A 20,897-nucleotide genomic window follows, 5' to 3' on the forward strand; every position below is an offset into this window, starting at 1 on the left:
GTGGATACCTAATATACACTGATCTGCCATAACATTATGACCACCTGCCTAATATTGTTTTGGTCCCCCTTTTGCTGCCAAAACAGCCCTGACCCCTTGAGGCATGGACTCCACTAGATCCCTGTAGGTGTGCTGTGGGATCTGGCACCAAGATGTTAGCAGCAGATCCTTTAACTCTTGCAAGGTGGAGCCTCCATGGATCGGACTTGTTTGTCCAGCACATCCCACAGATGCTCAACTGGATTGAGATCTGGGAAATTTGGAGGCGGAGTCATCACCTCAAACTCATTGTTGTTCTCATCAAACCATTCCTGCACCATTTTTGCTGTGTGGCACGGCGCATTATCCTGCTGAAAGAGACCCCAGCCATCAGGGAATACCGTTTCTATGAAAGAGTGCACATGGTCTGCAACAATGCTTAGGTAGGTGGTACGTGTCAAAGTAACATCCACATGGATGGCAGGACCCAAGGTTTCCCAGCAGAACATTGCCCAAAGCATGACACTTCCTCCACCAGCTTGCCTTCTTCCCATAGTGCATCCTGGTGTCATGTGTTCCCCTGGTAAGTGCACCCGACCATCCACATGATGTAAAAGAAAACGTGATCCATCAGACCAGGCCACCTTCTTCCATTGCTCCATGGTCCAGTTCTGATGCTCACGTGCTCATTGGTGCTTTCGACGGTGCACAGGGGTCAACATGGGCACCCTGACTGGTCTGCGGCTATACAGCCCCATACACAACAAACCGTCATGCACTGTGTATTCTGACACCTTTCTATCAGAACCAGCATTAACTTTTTTAGGAATTTGGGCAAAATTTGTTTGTATAGATAATATTTATAAATGTATTTCTGAATAGATATGAATCTTTAATTACATTCTAAAATAAAAAGACGCTGACACGCACACAATAGATTTTTTGTCACTATAACAATGATGCCATGAATATAACTGATTGACTTGAAAATGTAGTCTTAATACCCAGTAATGGAAAAAAAATCCAAATTGTTAAAATATCTTTAAATTAAAGTTAATATGTAAGGAGTAATGCACATTGTTACAGGAAAATAATCAATGATACAGAATCTCTTACCAACCCTGGAGTTGATTATTTTCCAATAATCGCCCTTTACATCAAACTGTTTTCTTCTTATAATTTACTCTGCCGATGATTACACTTTTTTAATTATTATGCTAATTATTTTATTCCTATTTAATGTGGTGGAAAATCTGTAAAACATGTTTGTTCTGTTATTGCTTACATTATAACAGTCGTTCCGTCACGAGCAATTTATTTATCCTCACAGTTGAATGTCACGTTATTGAGAAACCGCATAAAGCAATGTCCTCTGTCCCGAAGACCGTGACGATACGCCTAAAGCTACAGCTTTGCCTCTGACTGTTACAAATGGCTGTCGTAAATGCAAATAAACAGCAGAAAGCTTCACCGTGTCAATGATTACACTGTTGAACAACACGTTTTTAATGCGTTTATTAGTTTTAGTTTATGTCACATGTCCGTCACGCAAGTCCTTGTGAATTAGCTGTTACTATAGTGACGGGTGAGCGCATTAATATAAACATCAGCTTATAAATAATCAACACCTTCTGATCCAATCAGAATTCTAAAATCTGAATAAACAATACAGTGGCATTATTATATAATTTAATTTGTTGCCGCTTCACCACTGTTCCTTCCATGGACCACTTTTGCTAGATACTGACCACTGCAGACCGGGAACACCCCACAAGAGCTGCAGTTTTGGAGATGCTCTGATCTATTCGTCTAGCCATCACATTTAAACTCGCTCAAATCCTTACGCTTGTCCATTTTTCCTGCTTCTAACACATCAACTTTGAGGACAAAATTTTCACCTGCTCCCTAATATATCCCACCCACTAACAGGTGCCATGATGAGGAGATCATCAGTCTTATTCACTTCACCTCTCACTGTTCATAATGTTATGCCTGATTGGTGTATAATGTCCCTTCAAGGACTTCTCAGCATTTAGGCTGCTTATAAGCTTCCAGACTTCTACTAAAGCAAACAAGGGTAGCAAAATTAGCACTCAGAAGTGACACCGATATTTATGTGAACCATGGGGAAAACAAAATTCACAGGAACACTTTGGGAATACACTGTAAATGAACAGTAATGACATGTCACTGTTCATCATTAACAATTATTTATCCCTCATCATGTCTTCTCTGAATTAAATATTGCCTCCTGCATACGAAATCCACTGAAAGGCTCGATCGAAGATGCTTGACGGTGATACAGTGGCCTGAGTTTGGCAGTCACCTGAATGAAAGGGAAAGACAATTGATTGTTCCTGAGTGAATTAGAGCACCGTTGAGTTATGAAACACATTCAATATGTTTACATTGAAGTTTTTTGTGATGTGCTTGGCAATTCTGGTGCTTTGTTGGTTGCTGCTGTATTTTGGTGTTTCTTGTGAAAAGTTGGAAGAATGACATCAGTAAAAGGGGACATAAAAGGGTTATTGCTCCTGACATAATGGATAACAGTCAGGCTTTGCTGCATCTAGATATGTATAACAGGTTTATCTCACACCTCAGGGGATGGAAGTTGCCCGTGTTTCCTCCTGGTACTCCAGTTTCCTCCCCCAGTTTAAAGGCATATACACCAGCTTCAGCTTCCCCGACCAAATGGACGGACAGTAACGTTAGACGCAAACGTCCAGGAGCTATATGTCACCGTTACAGCAGAGCCTCAGTTAACTTACCTAGTTAGCGATCAACTAGTTAGTTAGATAGTGTGATGTCATTTACCCAAGCAATCGCCTGAATTTTGAAGCTTTGGAAGCTGATGCTTGAGTAGGATGCACAGATGTTGAGGTGAAAGAGCTTTCCAGACTAAAGGACTAAAGCTCTGCTGCATCACTCTCTTTAAATCAGGATGAAAGAACTTTACTTGAAGAGTCAGGATGATTTATTTATTTATTTTTGCCCTGAAGTCTTTAGAGCTGTTCACAATCTGTTGGTTTTGTCCTGAATGATCCTTTCAGGTGATGGGATAATGTGTGTTTCCTCAGCCTGAAACAGATGCAGCAGTTATATTCCTAGTTGTGATGAAGTCAGAGATGGCTGTATTAAACAGGACCAGCTTTCCCATGGGACTATACTGCAATGCTTAGTAAAGATGTAGACACTTTCAGAAAAAAAACTAACTGATGTTGCACAAGTGAAAAGAGAGAGAGAGAGAGAGAGAGACAGGTGTGTTGCACATTGTGTTTTTGCCTCTTTATTTTTACATCCACAGTGTTGTAAACCTGGTGACATTCCTTCCATTTAGTCACATTAGTGTGTTATAATGCACTTGAGTGAAAGAGCTGAACAGCCACAGCTTATATAAATGAAGCATAGGGCATTTGTCAGCCACTACTGGAGGCTTGCCTCATCATCTCTGTCCTCGTTTTCACCCAGGCTGCTCCCACATGCTGTAATTGGAAGATCTCTGGACGGGGAAAATGCACAATTATCTGACTCTGTCACCTCAGAAAGCTAACTTTATTACCAAACTACACTGGGTGGCATTGAGAAGCCACAAACACACACACACACACACACAGTCATACAACACACACATTTGTCTTACTATCCTTGTGAGGACCTTCCTATGACATTATTTTTTTTAATGCAGTTCATTTATGCTACACTATATTGCCTTTTCAGGTGTTGTTTTTCAGGGGTTGGACTTGGCCCCTTAGTTCCAGTGAAAGGAACTCTTAATGCTTCAGCATACCGAGACACTTTGGACAATTTCATGCTCCCAACTTTGTGGGAACAGTTTGGGGATGACCCCTTCCTGTTCCAACATGAGTGCACACCAGTGACCAAAGCAAGGTCCATAAAGACATGGATGAGTGAGTTTGGTGTGGAGGAACTTCACAGAGTCCTGACCTCAACCTGATAGAACACCTTTGGGATGATTTAGAGCGGAGACTGTAAACCAGGCCTTCTCGTCCAACATCAGTGCCTGACCTCACAAATGCTATTCCTGAGGAATGGTCAAAAATTCCCGTAAACACTCTTCTAAACCTTGTGGAAAGCCTTCCCAGAAGAGTTGAAGCTGTTATAGCTGCAAAGGGCTGGCCAACTCCATATTACATTCATGTACATGTAAAGGCAGAAGTCTGCTTTTTGGCCTGGCTCGCAGTCTCTACTCTAATTCATCCCAAAGGTGTTCTATAGGGTTGAGGTCAGGACTCTGTGCAGGCCAGTCAAGTTTCTCCACACCAAACTCACTCATCCATGTCTTTATGGACCTTGCTTTGGTCACTGGTGTGCAGTCATGTTGGAACAGGAAGGGGTCATCCCCAAACTGTTCCCACAAAGTTAGGAGCATGAAATTGTCCAAAATGTCTTGGTATGAAGCTGAAGCATTAAGAGTTACTTTCACTGGAACTAAGGGGTTGAGCCCAACCCCTGAAAAACAACACCTGAATTCAATGATTTGGAGGGGTGTCCCAAAACTTTTGACAATTTATATTCATCAAAATATAACCCTGACTTTAACCTCAGCAGCAAAAGGAAAACACATTGCAAAAGCTGCAATTTTTTTGTTCAACAGAAAGCAGTTTTCCTCAGATATCCCCACACTGTCAGAACAGTCAGATATTCCTAATACATGTTGGGATATTTGGTCCCAACGAAGATATAACACATGCCCACACACTCTCTACAAACAAAAAAGCCGACCGAGCCTCTGCATGTACGGTGTGCAAATTCATCCCCAGATTAATTAGTGATTCCTTGTTTGTGTTTGCTTTTCTTGACTGCGGAGACAGTATGTGGAAGTGTGTGTGTGGTGTTTGTGGTGTGTGTGTGCATGCATTATGCTAAATTTAGCTGTTTTTTTAACACTGTGTTTTTAAAGAATAAAGAAAAAAGCTCTAAAGCTTACTCTTCAAAAAAATAAAAAAGGTTTCTCTTCGGTAGACCGTGTGCGTCTTTGTAAAATTACAATAACAAGTTGTTGTTGTTTTAGATTACTTCCAGTGTGATAAATCATATCTTCCTTCCTGTTACTGTTCCACTCACCCTGCTGATAGAGTGCGAGGTCATGACCTCTTACGCGGTCAGACCGGATCAGTTGGCCGCCACTGGCTCTGATGATGTCATCAAGCTTATCCTCGTGTGTGTGTGTGTGTGTGTGTGGGTGTGTGTGTGTTTGCCATCTCATTGTGTGACATGTTTGACCTTGTGGGGACACATGGCTGAGCGTGATGAAGAATATTTGTTATATTTATAGCAGGATTCCTCAGATGGCATCAGTGAAAATGACTCAGCTCAGCATAGTTTAGTGCAGAGGTCAGGAACCTGTGGAGCCGGCGCTTATGACAGGAATACTGTCTCTTTTCTGTAAGTCACAACATTTATCTCAGCTCACCAGAAGAGCTGATTCTTTTACCTCACTACTATCTGTTTTTCTTTTTCCCACAAAAATTAGCTATCCACTGGGGTTTTTATTCTTTGCCTAATTATGTCTAATATCGTACCGATCAAAACAACATCACTTGTCATTGCGTCTTTATTAAGCCGATTTAAATAATCATTGAATCAGCAAGGCACTATAATACGCACTAACACACACAGTATGCATGCATTAATGCTAATGCGCTGCCGGGTCTGTGCTTCATTAATAAGGTTCATGTCCGTTTCTGTTGATATCTCTGCACCTCTACAGTATATCTTGAACAAGTAACAGTGTAAAGGTTTTTCCATCATTTTTCTCCATCCACACAGCTAAGAATCAAACACACGTCTCAGCATTTGTGCTAGCAAACAGCTCAGATGTTGAAAAGAGATCTCCAGTGAAGTATTTTCACTAAATTACAGTTCACGAGTAACAGCAATGCCTATAGCTCAGCTTTCAGTACCTAACAGAGCCGAACATCAATAGCTGGAAGATATAATAATGAAATACACCGATCAGGCATAACAGGTGAAGTGAATAAGACTGATGATCCTCATCATGGTACCTGTTAGTGGGTGGGATATATTAGACAGCAAGTGAACATTTTGTCCTCAAAGTTGATGTGTTAGAAGCAGGAAAAATGGACAAGTGTAAGGATTTGAGTGAGTTTGACGAAGGGCCAAATTGTGATGGCTAGACCCATGGGCGTCGCTAGGCCATTATTAGGGGGGCATTTCTACTCAGCCCTCCTAAAATTCTGCGATTCTCCATAAACTGTACACAAATTGGTGATCTCCTCAGTCCCTTTTAAATTTTGTATGAAAACGGCGGCAGACTTAGGCTCTTCCCCATCTTTCTTCAATCCGCAGACCGCAGCATCACAGAGCGAGGATCAAAGGACAAGTGTGTGTGTGTGTGTGTGTGTGTGAGTGTGTGTGTGTGTGAGAGATCAGGAAGATTCATATTTGGCTTGTTCAGTACTCAAATGTTATACACATCTGTGCAATACAGTGGAATGCTGCAATAATTTTTACCATCCTACCCTATTAGTCAAACCTTTATTTTATTTTATTTTATTTTATTTTATTTTATTTTATTTTATTTTATTTTATTTTATTTTATTTATTAATTACTATTATACCCTCACTGGGGGCTGAGCCCCCATTAAAAGAAAATTCTAGAATCACCCCTGGCTAGACGACTGGATCAGAGCATCTCCAAAACTGCAGCTTTTGTGAGGTGTTCCCGGTCTGCAGTGGTCAGTATCTATCAAAATTGGTCCAAGGAAGGAAAAGTGGTGAACCGGCGACAGGGTCAAGGCCGGCCAAGGCTCACTGATGCACGTGGGGAGTGAAGGCCTGTGTGATCCGATCCAACAGACAAACTACTGTTGCTCAAATTGCTGAAGAAGTCAATGCCGGTTCTGATAGAAAGGTGTCAGAATACACAGTGCATGATGGGTCAGGGCTGTTTTGGCAGCAAAAGGGGGACCAACACAATATTAGGCAGGTGGTCATAATGTTATGGTGTATAAGACAACAGCTCCAGATGTTTCTTAAAGAAAACCATAGAGCTTTTGGTTAAAAATAAGAAAATATCACCTAGACACTGGGTAAATTTACACTTTAGCTCGTGGACTAAAAAATGGAAATAAGCTGCACAGTGGTAATTTGACAGAACAAAACGAGCTGTGAGCACCAGAGAACCGCCTTTTATTAGATCAATACGACTAATAATCCGCCAAGTCTGGAGTTTGTTTATGCAAACAATGCAATATATACTGTTTTTTTTTCAAGGATGCATCCATATTCCTCAGCAGATGCAAATTTCTCACTTCATTTGAACTGGCATTGTATGAATCCTCCTTTTTCAGTGTTTTGAGGCTATCTGGCTTGCACTCTGGCGTTGCTCTGATTGCAGGTTGTGAACTGATCCAGCAAACTGATCTAGATTAAACTGGCACACACTTGATTATACTGTTAAATAAAAATGTGTCTCTGCACCTCAGAGTGGCTGATTAGTCCAAACATAGACAAACTGAGTGCTTAGGAATAATGGTGTCATAAATATTTTAATAATTTTATGATAATTAGTAGTGTTGGATTCAAGAATACCTTAGCAAAGACCAAGACACACACCAGTTCATTGGGATTCTATGTAGAACCTTACTTCATTTTCTTTGATAGCTCTTTGAGCTAATTTTTGCTTTTGCATGGATTTGCATTATTCAGCTATACACCGATCGGGCATTACACCATGAGCAGTGAGAGGTGAAGTGAATAACACTATCTCCTCGTCATGACACCTGTTAGTAGGTGGGATATATTATATTATTATATATATTATATTAGGCAGCAAGTGTCCTCAAAGTTGATGTGTTAGAAGCAGGAAAAATGGACAAGAATAGAACCTGCTTATATAGAATCTGTTCACACGCTGTAAAGAACCCTGTAGGTTTCTTCTGACTGAACTCTTTATATAGATATCTCTATATAGAACCTTTTAAAACCCATTTAGGTTTAGATTGTACTGAGAAATCCAGTCTGAAGTCGAGAGCGAGTATGACTGCGAGACCAATCACCACACATGACCATGTCCATGTCAAGACCATATGACCTCACCTCATCTACTTCAGTATGATCATTATGTACAAATAAGAGTACAGAGTACTAAGGAAATGCTAAGCTTATCCCATTGTTCTAGCACTGCAGTGTAATCCTTTTTTTCTATCATTGTTATATAAAGCAGACATGTGGTGGGGATGGTGAGGGAGTATGCTTGAGGAAAATGAAATGACAGCGAGTTTGCTAGTTATCCAGAAGTTTCTTTCTTTTCTTTTCTTTTTTTAATGAAGAAGAAGCTTTGCAAATCAACTACTTGTGCTAACATAAGATGATGAAACGTACTCGGAAACATAGTCATTTAAAATATACAGCTGCTCCACTTGCAGACATTCTAGTCCTGCAACAGGAACATTACAAAGTACTTGGGTATGATTTTTATGATGCTAAATATATGATAAGACCGAGACCATTGATTTGTGATTTCGAGACAGATCTTGGTCTGTGTTATGAGACCACAACGCTGATAATTAGTACACAACAATTTCTTTAATTTATTTGCACACAGACAACAGGGTTGTTTAGTTGATATAAATGAAGCCAAACATTCATTAGTGAGGTAAATTAGGTGCGTAGGCGCAGAGGGAAGATGTGAAATGTGTAGAAGCGGGAGCAGGAAACACTGGTGTAAAAGGGGGTTGATAGAATGTCAGGCTAAATAAATGTCAGCCCGAATAACTACAGAAACAAGAAGCGAGTGGATTCTCAAGTAGGCACACAGTGATGAAAAGCAATAATGGTAAATATTTAGTGTTTTAGATCTTGTCTTATACCTGCAGTGCAGCTCTTTTACCCCTTGGGCTTCGGTTCTTTATCCTGTATCAGTTCCTACAGGTTTTTATTGATTTTGTTGCTTCGTTTTTCTAATGCAACACATTCTTTTTAACTCCTACCAGTGAGGAGACAATATGTAATTGCTTTCTATGATAGCTGTACTCATGTTCCACACACACGAATCCAAGATGGCTGAATGTGTGCAGTGATTACATTCACTGCCCCAGGAAATCTGCAGTAATGTTCAAGCTTCTCCAGATATGTTGATTTTGTGGTAATTTCTGCAATTGCAAAATCCTAAAGGGACTGCCGTGTGTGAGCGTGTGACTAGTGCAACCTATGACAAGTCCTCGAGGTGAAAAATGGCATGGTATTATATTCTCCACACAAGACACACAACAGAAAAACACAATTGTTGGTCCAAACCTTGACAATGCCACGGCCGTCTGTGGAGTGAAATTGCCTGTGCTTCCTTTGGATACTGTCTCTCCGGTCAATCACAGTGACTCTAGCAAATTGTGAGCTCGTGCAGGCTGAAGAAAGCGGAGAGGTGAGTGTGTTCCATTACCATGTGATGAAGCATGAGCAGCAGTATGAAACAGATGTGTTAGGCTGGCTTCATGTGCCTCAAAGTAAGCATGTAATAGTCTTCATGCTTTCTGGTTGAATAGTTGATGGTATAATCAGGGGAGCTGACTGCTGGTGCGTGGGAATTGACGTTTCTGGCAGACACTCTTCATCAGAGCGACTTACAATTTATCTCATTTTATACAACTGAGAAATTGAGGCCTTACTCAGGAGTCCAGCAGTGGCAGCTCGGTGGACCTGGGATTCGGGACTAGTCCAGTTGTCCAGCCCCTTAACCACTAAGCTACCACATGAGATTATTAAATAAACCAAATTTAAAGAAAATACTGAAGAATCATGCACAGCAGCATTAACTAACACTGCAAACAAAAATGTGCTTTTTCCACTCCAGGTGAATCCAGGTACTGAGGCTCAGCATATAGACTGTATGCTCACAGTCTGGATAGTTGTTAGGAAACATGTCATGTACAGTATGTAGCACTGATAACAAGGTGAACCAGACTGGAAAACGATGTACTGTATGTCTATGTTTGTGTTCCTATCTGTGTGTGTGTGCAGTTATACAGCGTCATCTGGATTAGCCGCAGTCTTCCCACAGCCTTGGGTGGAGGGCAATATGAACAGAAAGAAATGAGCGAATTTCATTTTCTATGTGATTATTTGATAGGACAAGCTTAAAGCAGAACGGTCGAGAATTACGTGTTTTGCACAAGAGCTCAGTAGTGGCTTGCTGGATATCGGAACGCTGCCTGATGCACCGTATTTAACGAGTCTTCAGCAGCTTCAGCTACGAATATTCATCCATCAGCACATTTCTCCTGTTTAAGTCAAAGTGTAGTCATTTAAAGACAAAAAGGTGTTTAAGACTTTGAGTATGAATACTAATAATAAAAATAGATAAAGAAATAAAAGACTACAATAAAGTTATAGATAGATAGATAGATAGATAGATAGATAGATAGATAGATAGATAGATAGATAGATAGATAGATAGATAGATAGATAGATAGATAGATAGATAGATAAACATCAAATGACTGTGATTAAATACATTCTCAGCAAAGACACTTCACTCATTTCCTCCGTTCATACATTAAAGAGGTTAGAGACAAAGATACTCAGAGATGAGCCACTGTGATCAGTCTGCCACATGTGTGAAAGTCATAAAGACACTGAAAAAGTAAAGAATAAGAGAGAGAAAAAAATAACAAAAGAAAAACACAGAAAGGAAGAGCGATATATCTATCAGAACCAGCATTAACTTCTTCAGCAGTTTGAGCGACAGTAGCTCGTCTGTTGGATCGGATCACACGGTCCAGCCTTCGCTCCGCATGTCCATCACTGAGCCTTGACCGCCCATGACCCTGTCGCCGGTTCACCACTGTTCCTTCCTTGGACCACTTTTGATAGATACTGACCACTGCAGACCGGGAACACCTCACAAGAGCTACAGTTTTGGAAATGCTCTGATCGCTCAAATCCTTACGCTTGTCCATTTTTTACGCTTGTCGTTGGAAAGCTCTACATTTTGTTAGAGAACAAAAAATATCCTGAATTTGGATCATCTTATGAAGCACCACTAAATGGCAGAAGGAAATTGAGTCTCCCTGGCCAAAATTCCATCAAAATTCAGTGACTGGATAAAAAGGGAATCCTAAAGAAAAATGTAAAGATTAAGCTAAAGAAAGATAAATAAAGTTTTAATCATGTTTTAAAAAACATGGATCAGTTCAAGGGAAGTAAATACTGGACAGAAATGATAAACAATGTAGTCACATGTTTACACAAATTGGAAAGCATATAAAAAGTGAGGCAGCATTAAGTGGTTATGGGATGTACCTTTGCCTAGTGTACTAAATGTACTGAGAGGACTATAAGAGTTGGTTTCCGTTTTCAATATTAAGCTCCATGAAGAAGGCGGCTAGTGGAGCGCGCTCACAGCTCACACACTGCGCACCACATCAATAGCACTAAACTAGCCCGTGAGTTGTTTTTCATTAGTACTCACTGTGTGTGCTGTGTGCAAGTCATTTCAAGCATTAGATGTGATTACCTTCAACTTCCAAGTCAATAAAATGACCAAAACAACAGCACAAGCACAATCTAGCAGCTTATTAATAACCAAAAGTGGCTGAGTAGTAACAGAAATTGGCACGGCGGCTCATAATGTAACCACAACACCGGTAATACGAAACCAAAATGAAAACGCTCTCACTCATTTCAGCTGTGCTTTCCATCCGCTCTGCTAAAACCTCCCGGCTTTGAGCTCTCAATAGACAAATCATCATCTTACATCCATTACCGTCTCTCACTGCTCACATGCACAAGAAGAAGGTTTCTAAATCTTCAACCGTTCGTTTACAGCACTTTTCCCCTCCAATTTTTGGTGATTGTGTATCCTACATGCTTATTCTTTAATGCAAACCCTAGCTACATAACTGTAGCTACATTAAAGTAGAAAATAGATTTGTGCTGAAGGGGGCTGAAGAAGGAGGGCGAATACAGAGTCAAAGTAAAACCAATGAAGTGAAATAGCGAGCATGACTGAGAAAAACAAGGCAGCGAGAAAGAAAATCTGTTCTTGGTGGTATTGTGGGAACTATTTTCCGCCGTCTGTCACACAGAAGACCTGGATTCAATTCTCTGACTAGGAGACTTGGATTTTCACTGCTGGCTCTAGACAACTGATTGGAATTTCAAATCCTGGTACCAGCACACTAACACTGCTGAGCCCTTGAGCAAGGCCCTCACCCTCCATCTGCTCTGCCTAAATCAGTAAATGTGAAAGAAAGAAAGAAAGAAAGAAAGAAAGAAAGAAAGAAAGAAAGAAAGAAAGAAAGAAAGAAAGAAAGAAAGAAAGAAAGAAAGAAAGAAAGAAAGAAATGGGAAGTGACCTCAAGAGGTGGCGTGGTGACTCGCTGCAGCAAAGCGAGTTCATTTTCAACGAAAGCAGCCCACTTTTGTCAACATGGCCGACAGCATCTGTTAGTGACCAGATGTGGCGTGTCCAGTGAGTGGAGAAAAGTTTACCTGGTGCAACATGTTGCAGCGACTACCGATGAGAGCGAAGCCAGTAGAGCGCACGGCAAAAAAGAGCACGCACTGCTTCTCCTTCATCTCGTACGAAACGATGCATAAATGCACCGGTGAATATTATACCCAAACATTTTCGAGGCAAGAAAATGATTTGCTGTCATGTGTGAATGCTAGCTGTGCCACCCACTGAGGAACATTATCACTATGGCAACCAGTATTAGGAACGCCTACTCAAGTCTTCATCGTACAGCGACTGGCCACTTGCGGGGATAAAATCACTGTATGTGTGAATATAGCTTCAGAGAGAGGAAGGGGAGGGGGGAAGCGAACGTGAGTAAGAGAAAGAAAAATGAAAGAACAGGAGGGGGTGAAGACAGAAAGAAGGGAGAGAGGGGGAATTGAGAGAGCTGACAAGGAATAATAAGGAAGCTAAGAGCGACAGAATGAGGGAGAGAAAAAAAGATAAAGAAGACGAGATAAGAAGATAGGTAAGTGGGAGAGGAAAAAATAAGTGTCATTTTGTGCTGCATGTAAATGAACATTCATGCATTTATCATGTTTATTCCTATACAGTGAGGAGCAGGTAAGGGTTAAGAAGGGCCCACAAGTGGCAGCTTGGCAATGCTGAAGCTTGAACCCTGACCTTCTCATCAGTAACTCACAAACCCCCTTTAACCTCTGAGACAAGTGTATTGAAAAGATGCTGGAGTGACGCTGTATGTGATGTCTGTTCTCCGTGTCAGATGAAGAAATGTCTGCAAGTGGTAAAGGAGAGGAAAGAGAGCAGCCTGCTCCTCCAGCACAGACAGGTGTGGACCTCCGAGAACCACAAACTGAGCCGAGCCAGGTAACACACCTACCCATTAACATCACATTGTTGTACTGCATTTATTGCGTCCAGGAAAAGATGACTTTTTTTCCATTTCTCAAACAAGATGACCGAAACATATACATCAGGGTCCAAACGCCTGAGATGACATTTGTTAAAAAAAATCCCATTTTAAAGATTCTGTACTATTTCTAGGTCTGTATTTAAATGTAAGCACATGTTTAATATCAACTGCTTGGTCCGATTTTCCTCATGCCTAGTCTCTTCTAGTCGATTTTTTAGCATGACCCTATAACAGGCCAATGAGATTCAACAGCATGCAGTAACACATTGTATAATCTGCCAGCTTGTTTTGAACACTGGTAGCTGTATCTTTGCTCAAATGTATTTGATCCAGCCACCGACTTCCCTGTCGCAGTGTGGGAGAAGCACACAGAACGTGTAATATCATTAACCAGGCCGACATTTCCAGCTAACTTCATTTCAGAATTGAAACTTGAAACTCATCCAACAAATTTAGGCATTGGAAAAGTGAGACACCGTTTCTTCTTTTTCTCAGCTTTTGTGTGGAAAACAAGGTCACCATGGTGCATTTCTAATGTACAAACATTATCCACTCCATTAACCCACTTTCCTCTTCATCTTTCCAATATGCCTTACAATAGAAACAGTCCTCTACATCGCAGACACACTCTCTCGGAAAATTATTATCAGATTATTTGCTATAAAACCAGATCTTGGTGGCTGCAGAGTATTAGGGTAAATCTGTTAATGCTATATTTTTCTTCCACAGAAAATGCTCATAGAGTGAGCATGGGGCGGCGTGATTCCCACCCCAGTGGGCTTCTATTAGCGCTTATTGCAATTTTGACAACTAATATGTTTATTTAGCTAAATTGGATAGTGAGAATGAAAGAAAGGCGAGAAAAGCAACGGAACTTGACACTTTACACTAAGCTGAACTGTGACCATTTAATTATGATGTGACCTTTTAAATGACAAGCTTAAAGGTAGGTATAGTTTGTGAATGGAATTCTTAACGCTGATTGGATGACACATCTGTCATTTAAGATATACACTGAAGTACAGCAGGCTGCGGCAGTAGAAAGTCACGTGTATATGAACACAGCTCTGCTCTTATAACGCTCCTTACATCGTTTATTATGGAATAGTTTTATCTTCGAAACATTCCTGCATTCTTTAGGTGTGTTTTTAGACACTGCAAACTTAAAAATCTTTATGCCATGATACACTATCAGTATATACAAACTCACGCCATATGAAAAGTAGCATTGAATGAATTACATTTTCTTATAAATATAAAAAATTATTTAAAGTGAACGCCGAACTCCACACATGTACAAGTTAGATACACAATTTCCTACTGCTTGTATATCTTGAGTGACAGATGTCTCGTCCAATCAACAGTAAGAATTCCAATCACAAAATATACCTACGTTTTCCAGATTGTCCTTGTGTTTTCAGATTTATTTTGTTTACGGATTTCCATTTTCTATACCCGATTTATTCCTAATTAGGGTCACGGGGGTCTGCTGGAGCCTATCCCGGCACACATTTGGCGAAAGGCAGGGGTACACCCTGGACAGGTCACCAGTTCATCACAGGGCCACACATACAGACAGACAACCACACACACTCACTCCTATGGGCAATTTAGAATTACCAATTCTGACTGTGGGAGGAAACCAGAGTAAACCCACATAGAAAACTCCACACAGAAATTCCCCTGCCTGTTCGAACCCAGGACCTTCTTGCTGTGAGGCAACAGTGCTACCCACGAAGCCACCTTGCTGACCATGCTGCCCACTGTGGCCTAGAAACTTATAAAGCAAAGTCACATTTAAAACTCTCTCCAAAGCAATAATCAGTATTTTAACATGGACTTCTTCTTGTTCTGTATATGGTGAGGCTCTGCTTGCCCTGTGGATGAGCCACCATGAGATCCATATAATGTCAGAGATACAGCTGAGTCTGTATGAGTTCATCACCATGGTTTCAACTGTGATACACAAGCTGGATGAAAAACTCATTCTCCGTCTGGGTTGTAACACCTGTGAGATAATCTAAGTTGTCAGCAGTGGATGAAGGGAGTTGTAGTTCTCCCACAGCTACAAACTACAAGAGGAAGGTGACATGGGAAAGTTTCCTGTAAAAAGACCCGAGGCTGTCGGACACTTTGCGAGCCAGTCAGATACTTTATTCTCCTTCGGCTCTACAGCTGCCTGGCCACTCAGGCAAAACGGGCAAAGACAGATGAGGCGAAACTCCTGATTGCATTTTTCTCGCCGGAGGAGAGGAAAAGCCAGGATGAGATGAGGAGAGACGGAGACAGATAGAGAGAATCGCACTAGCGAGGAGGGGAGGAGATAAAGACGAAGAGTGAAGAAGGGTAAATTCAGGAAAGAAGGATAAGATTTTAAGAGTCTTGAATAGAGAATGCTTCAGCTGGAGCCATTAACATTACTCTGTCTGCTGTAACCCTGTTGTATAAGTTCACTGGGTTTATGAGATTCTGCCTGCATTGTATTTTTGGTATATTTCCCACACAGACATGTGACGTTGTGTTTAAATGGATGTGTGTGGGAGTAAGAGAGATAGAGAGACAGAGGGACAGAGGGACAGACAGAGAGACATGGGGAGATAGAAGAAAGACCCCTGCAGGTTTATAAAGGTGTGTGATTTGAGAAGGGCAGCCATAGCTCTGGGGTAATGAGCGTGTGTGAGTCAGGCAAGGTTAATGGGGTGCACGCATGTGGGATTCAGTAACGAGCAAACAGTACACACACACACACACACACACACAGACAAAAAAAAGCCACCCACTGATCCTGCCATCCAATTCATTAGCACCATCAGGCAGTATGCACCAGTGGAAAGTTTGATAGTTGCGCTTTTGCTCTCACCTTTTTGTCTGACCTGTGAAAATTCTCATTGCCATCGTATTTGCATGACTGCATCCTTTTTCTTCAGAGAAGCAACACTCCAGCCAAAAAAAATCCAAAAAAGTACCATTTACACAACCTTATTATCATTGTAATGGATCAACCAAGATACATTTTCCCATTTAAAGTGTGTTTCCTATGCTAATGCAGCTAACAAGTAAGGGATCCTTGATCCTTGGGCTACGTGACGCATTAGCATAATCTCTTTCCGTTAATATTAGCAGAAAGAGTCAGTATTGTTAAAAATCATATTTCAAAATGAAACTGGAACCATCTGTTACTTGACAACAAACCAAGAAAAGAAAGTGTCTGGGATTCTGCTTTTGATTTTTATAGATAAAAGTGAGTCAGAAATCAAGTACATGTGTTTGAGATACTGAACAGCTCACCATGGTTTGAGTCAGACAAAGAGAATCTTCAAGGCTAATCTGGAGGCTATAAGCTTCCCTAATTCATTAGTTTTATTAGCCGGTGCAGAATTAAAGAAGATATCAAACATGAAGGACAACATGTGGGTTGTGGTGGTTGGGGGGGGGGGTAACAGAAACCATGTGCATGTTATTTTTGGATCAGGTTTTGTAGTTCCAATAACAGGGGCTTTTTAAACAATGCTGTAAGATATCAATCAGTGTACTTTGAGAAAATAAAAAGTTTTTATTTAAGGGTTTATTTGGTAACTATGGATATAAAGGGCTCAGCTTGGAAAACCCGATCATTTTCTATACAGACGAGTAATTACGTACAGCAACAACTACACTGTAACCCAGTCTCAGAATGTCCGACGTTCTGCATCTCATTCCCCTGTTTTAGGGAACGAGGCGAGGCAGATTTGAGGAACTTCCTGACCAGAAGCAGCTCAGAAGCAGGGGAGGATGGAGACCTCTTCACTGGACTGCTGCGTTTTGGTAATAAAGAATTATTATCAGTTCAATGGAGACTATCGCAGTGTTTTTTAAGCTTTTCTACTATTTAGAAGCAGATGTTTGGTCATTAGTGGCCTGGAGTGCAATAACGGCATCAGGCAGTGTTTAGTGTCAGAGTCAGAGTGAGTGCGAGTGCATTTGTGTTTGTAGCAGTTGTGCCATGCAGAGAGATATTCATTGCTCTGCATAAAATGATGTAAGCTACCGTAGCTTACATCATTTTATGCAGAGCAATGAATATTGTTTTTTTTCTGAGGATGAAATATGAAGACATTCCGAGGGAAAAATGCAAGACAGTAAAATTATGTGTAAAATTCTATTATACAGGATTGTTTTGTCAGAAAACATTAGCTAGCTGGATCATAAGCATTCACTGTTAGGTGGAGGGAGGGAGGGAGGGTTAAGAGGCTGGGTATCCAGACTAGAGCAGGACTACAGCACCCATAAGCCAATGCACCAAGTCACATGACCGTGAGCGCCTGAAGCATGTTTATGACACTAGCATTTAAGACACATTTGTATAGCAAATCTAGTGTTTAGTGTCTTCTGTATGTGAATCGTTTTCGTCTCATCCATGCCATATTCATGTTCATGTTAATTCTTCATTTAAGAAATAAAAAGACTTAAAAAGTTAGCTAAGCAGATCTAAATAATTAAAAAAAAAAGTGTATCTCTTTGCTATGTTCACAAGGTAAAAGAAACCTCTTCCAGTTTAGGCCACGCCCAATATAGGTTTATGTCTGAGTACAGATACATATACAAATACAGAGAGTGGCATTGAATGTGTATGATCATTGATACTAGTGTGTGTGTGTGTGTGTGTGTGTGTGTGTAGATCTGAGTTTGGAACATGAACGTGAAGCGTTTCGCTTGGCCACAGTCGAGCCAGTGTGCCAGTTAAGAGAGGACCTGCTCTACAGAGTGATGTCACATCCTCCAGCAGCCAATCAGCACACAGAGTGGGTTCAAGTTCTTCAGCAGGTACATAAACAATCACCAGCACACTCGTCATATCACTAATACACCTTCATATGCTATAAGTGCACACTGAATAGACCAAATCAATGAACACTGCTCGCATGTTAATAATCCTTATTAGCTTCAACACACACACACACACACATACACACACACATACACACTCAACTATACGTACAAACATCTGTACTGTTTTCTGTACACCTGTTTTGAATGTTGTACATATCTTTACTTAATATTCAGTGTTTTTTCTTCTTCTATATTTGCTTTTATTTGTAGTGTTATGCTGCTGTAACATCATTTCCCTTGAGGGATCAAAAAAAGTCTATCTATCTATCTATCTATCTATCTATCTATCTATCTATCTATCTATCTATCTATCTATCTATCTATCTATCTATCTATCTGTCTGTTTGTCTATCTATCTATCTATCTATCTATCTATCTATCTATCTATCTATCTATCTATCTATCTATCTATCTATCTATCTATCTATCTATCTATCTATCTATCTATCTATCTATCTATCTATCTATCTATCTATCTACTCACTCTGTTCATCTGCCTGTTCTCTCTCTCTCCTGCTGTCCCACGTCCTTGTAACGTAATTTTCTAATTTTTTTAATCAATGCCTGGCTAATTGCCAGGCATGTTTGTTTACAAAGTTGCTGAAGCAGAAAATTACAAAATGACAGCCATGTACAACATCAGTGACATCGTAACCCTCTTAGCTACAGTAAAAAAAAAATAACCTTACTTACACTTTCAAATGAAAAGCTATTGTGCAGATTTTGGGTTCCCCACAGGGTCCGAACATTATAAATCGACCCTCGGAGGGTAACTACATACCTTTATTAATAATGTAACTGAGGTTATTGAATAATTCATAGCAATTACTGAATAACATGTACAAATAATTTGCATAACAGAATCGAACCAGAAGCATAAAAAAACATTCCAGTGAGGGTCAGAATGAACAAGCGTAGCCTTAATAGTGTTGTTGCTGAATAATTCATGTAATTAATGATTCATTTTCTTTATATCAGTGTTCATGTCGATTCTGATTAGACAGGTTAATATTCTATAACAGCAGCTTCTAACTGTCTAACAGGTTATCATTTCTCTAGAAACAAACAATTCCCATTTTAATAATTGTTGGGCTTCTGTAAGGAGAGTATGTTTGGAATGAGTCTCCAGTGTCAGTGCCCCCCCCCACCACTTAATTCTATTAAACCCTGCTGCTGTCAGGAGTAGGTGCCTCCATAGGTACAGAATCCAGACCCAAAATGTAGGGATAAAATGAGAAACTGGGGATTTATTAATAAAATAACAAAATTACAGACACATGGAAACACTAGGCAGAACAAACAACAGAAACCAGAAGGCCAAACCAAGCAACAGAAGACGAGGACAAGCGCGAGACAGCAGGTATATATAGGGAAGGTAATTATGGAGACATAAGGAACAGGTGTGCAGAGGTGAGAAATGGAGCAAGAATCAGGTGGGACAAACACATGCGCAAGCTCAAAACGTAAACAGAAGCACACAAAGGTGCCACGTTACACGTGTAAGGGTGATATCATCGGCTAAAATAATGCACAGGCGGGAATCACAGCACAATTCCAGTGCAATCGAACTCACGCTACTTCCTGATCTGTTTCAGACTAAACTAGCAAGTGTAAAAGCATCCTTTAACGCATTTGCAACATGGGACAATCTTCCCAGGGCTTTTGCTGTTTGCTGTAATTAGTAACAATACAAGATGTGCCACAAGATTTAACAGACCTATAAACTGGTCCAAAGTATTTTGATAGATGAAGAATAAAATAAAACAAAAGATGCAAATAAAAATACGTATAATTTGGGATCATTGGCCAATTTCTGTGCTGTAAGAGGAATCAAACCCTTCAGGATGTGCTATAAACTGGAAACTAATCGATTTCACAGTGGTAAGAGTCCCGCCTCTGTCTATCTGGCACATTACACCATTCTGTCCTTGATTATTACCTCATAACCGAAACAGCGTGCTAGCAGAATTCACCCATGTGTTTGTTAAATGTATTCCGAAATATTCCCATTCCACACAGCGTGCATGTACATATAAATTCCCTCTGACACAAACGCATCAGCAGATACAAAAAGAGGTTGAGAAACAGAAATTCTCATTACAGCCATGTTGCGTTGCGTCTACAGCAATAAAGCAAACGACTCAATTAAACACAAATGTGACCTTTCCCCAACACTGTTCATCTTGGCACTTGGAAATGCAGAGAAGAATTGAAAAAACCTAATTAAAAGCCGTGATTACATTAATCTTAAAATATGGCGTTATAAATGGACAGTCAAATAGCTCATTGGTAAGAGAAACCAGTGAGCAGATGGAGGACTGACCATCAGTTAAAATCCTTAGCATGCCGGCGTTTCCTTGGTCAGTGACCAGGCTGTGAACTGGAAAATTAATAGCACCATCATGCTGCAGTTATGCTCTCGGAAAAGACTCTTAACCCTACTGCACCAGGCAGTCTTACGTCTTTACTGAATGAACAGATCTGTCCTTTCGGTTAAGGGTATGAGAGTTTCATGAATCATGGATCACTTAATATACTGAGTATATTGACATGGACGAGACGTTAATTTTGGTGCTGGTGTTACAAGGAAAGCTGGAAGTATCTCGAATAATATGTAATAAAATCAACCATGTTGCAATGGTAGACCTCTTAATGTTGTTTAAAATGAAAAAC

The 20,897-nt window shown here is 40.4% G+C and overlaps 1 protein-coding gene across 1 annotated transcript in view; it reads left to right on the forward strand.

Annotated features, from left to right (window-relative positions):
- Positions 1–20,897, forward strand: part of LOC131354002 (coiled-coil domain-containing protein 148-like) — a 96,998-nt gene that overhangs the window by 9,344 nt on the left and 66,757 nt on the right. The window contains exons 4-6 of the mRNA XM_058391204.1: positions 13,206–13,309; positions 17,065–17,159; positions 18,013–18,158. Coding sequence (XP_058247187.1) covers positions 13,206–13,309; positions 17,065–17,159; positions 18,013–18,158 — 345 coding nt within the window. The remainder of the gene's footprint in view (positions 1–13,205; positions 13,310–17,064; positions 17,160–18,012; positions 18,159–20,897) is intronic.

Source organism: Hemibagrus wyckioides, linkage group LG06 (assembly GCF_019097595.1).
Source record: "Hemibagrus wyckioides isolate EC202008001 linkage group LG06, SWU_Hwy_1.0, whole genome shotgun sequence".
Lineage (NCBI taxonomy): Eukaryota > Metazoa > Chordata > Actinopteri > Siluriformes > Bagridae > Hemibagrus > Hemibagrus wyckioides.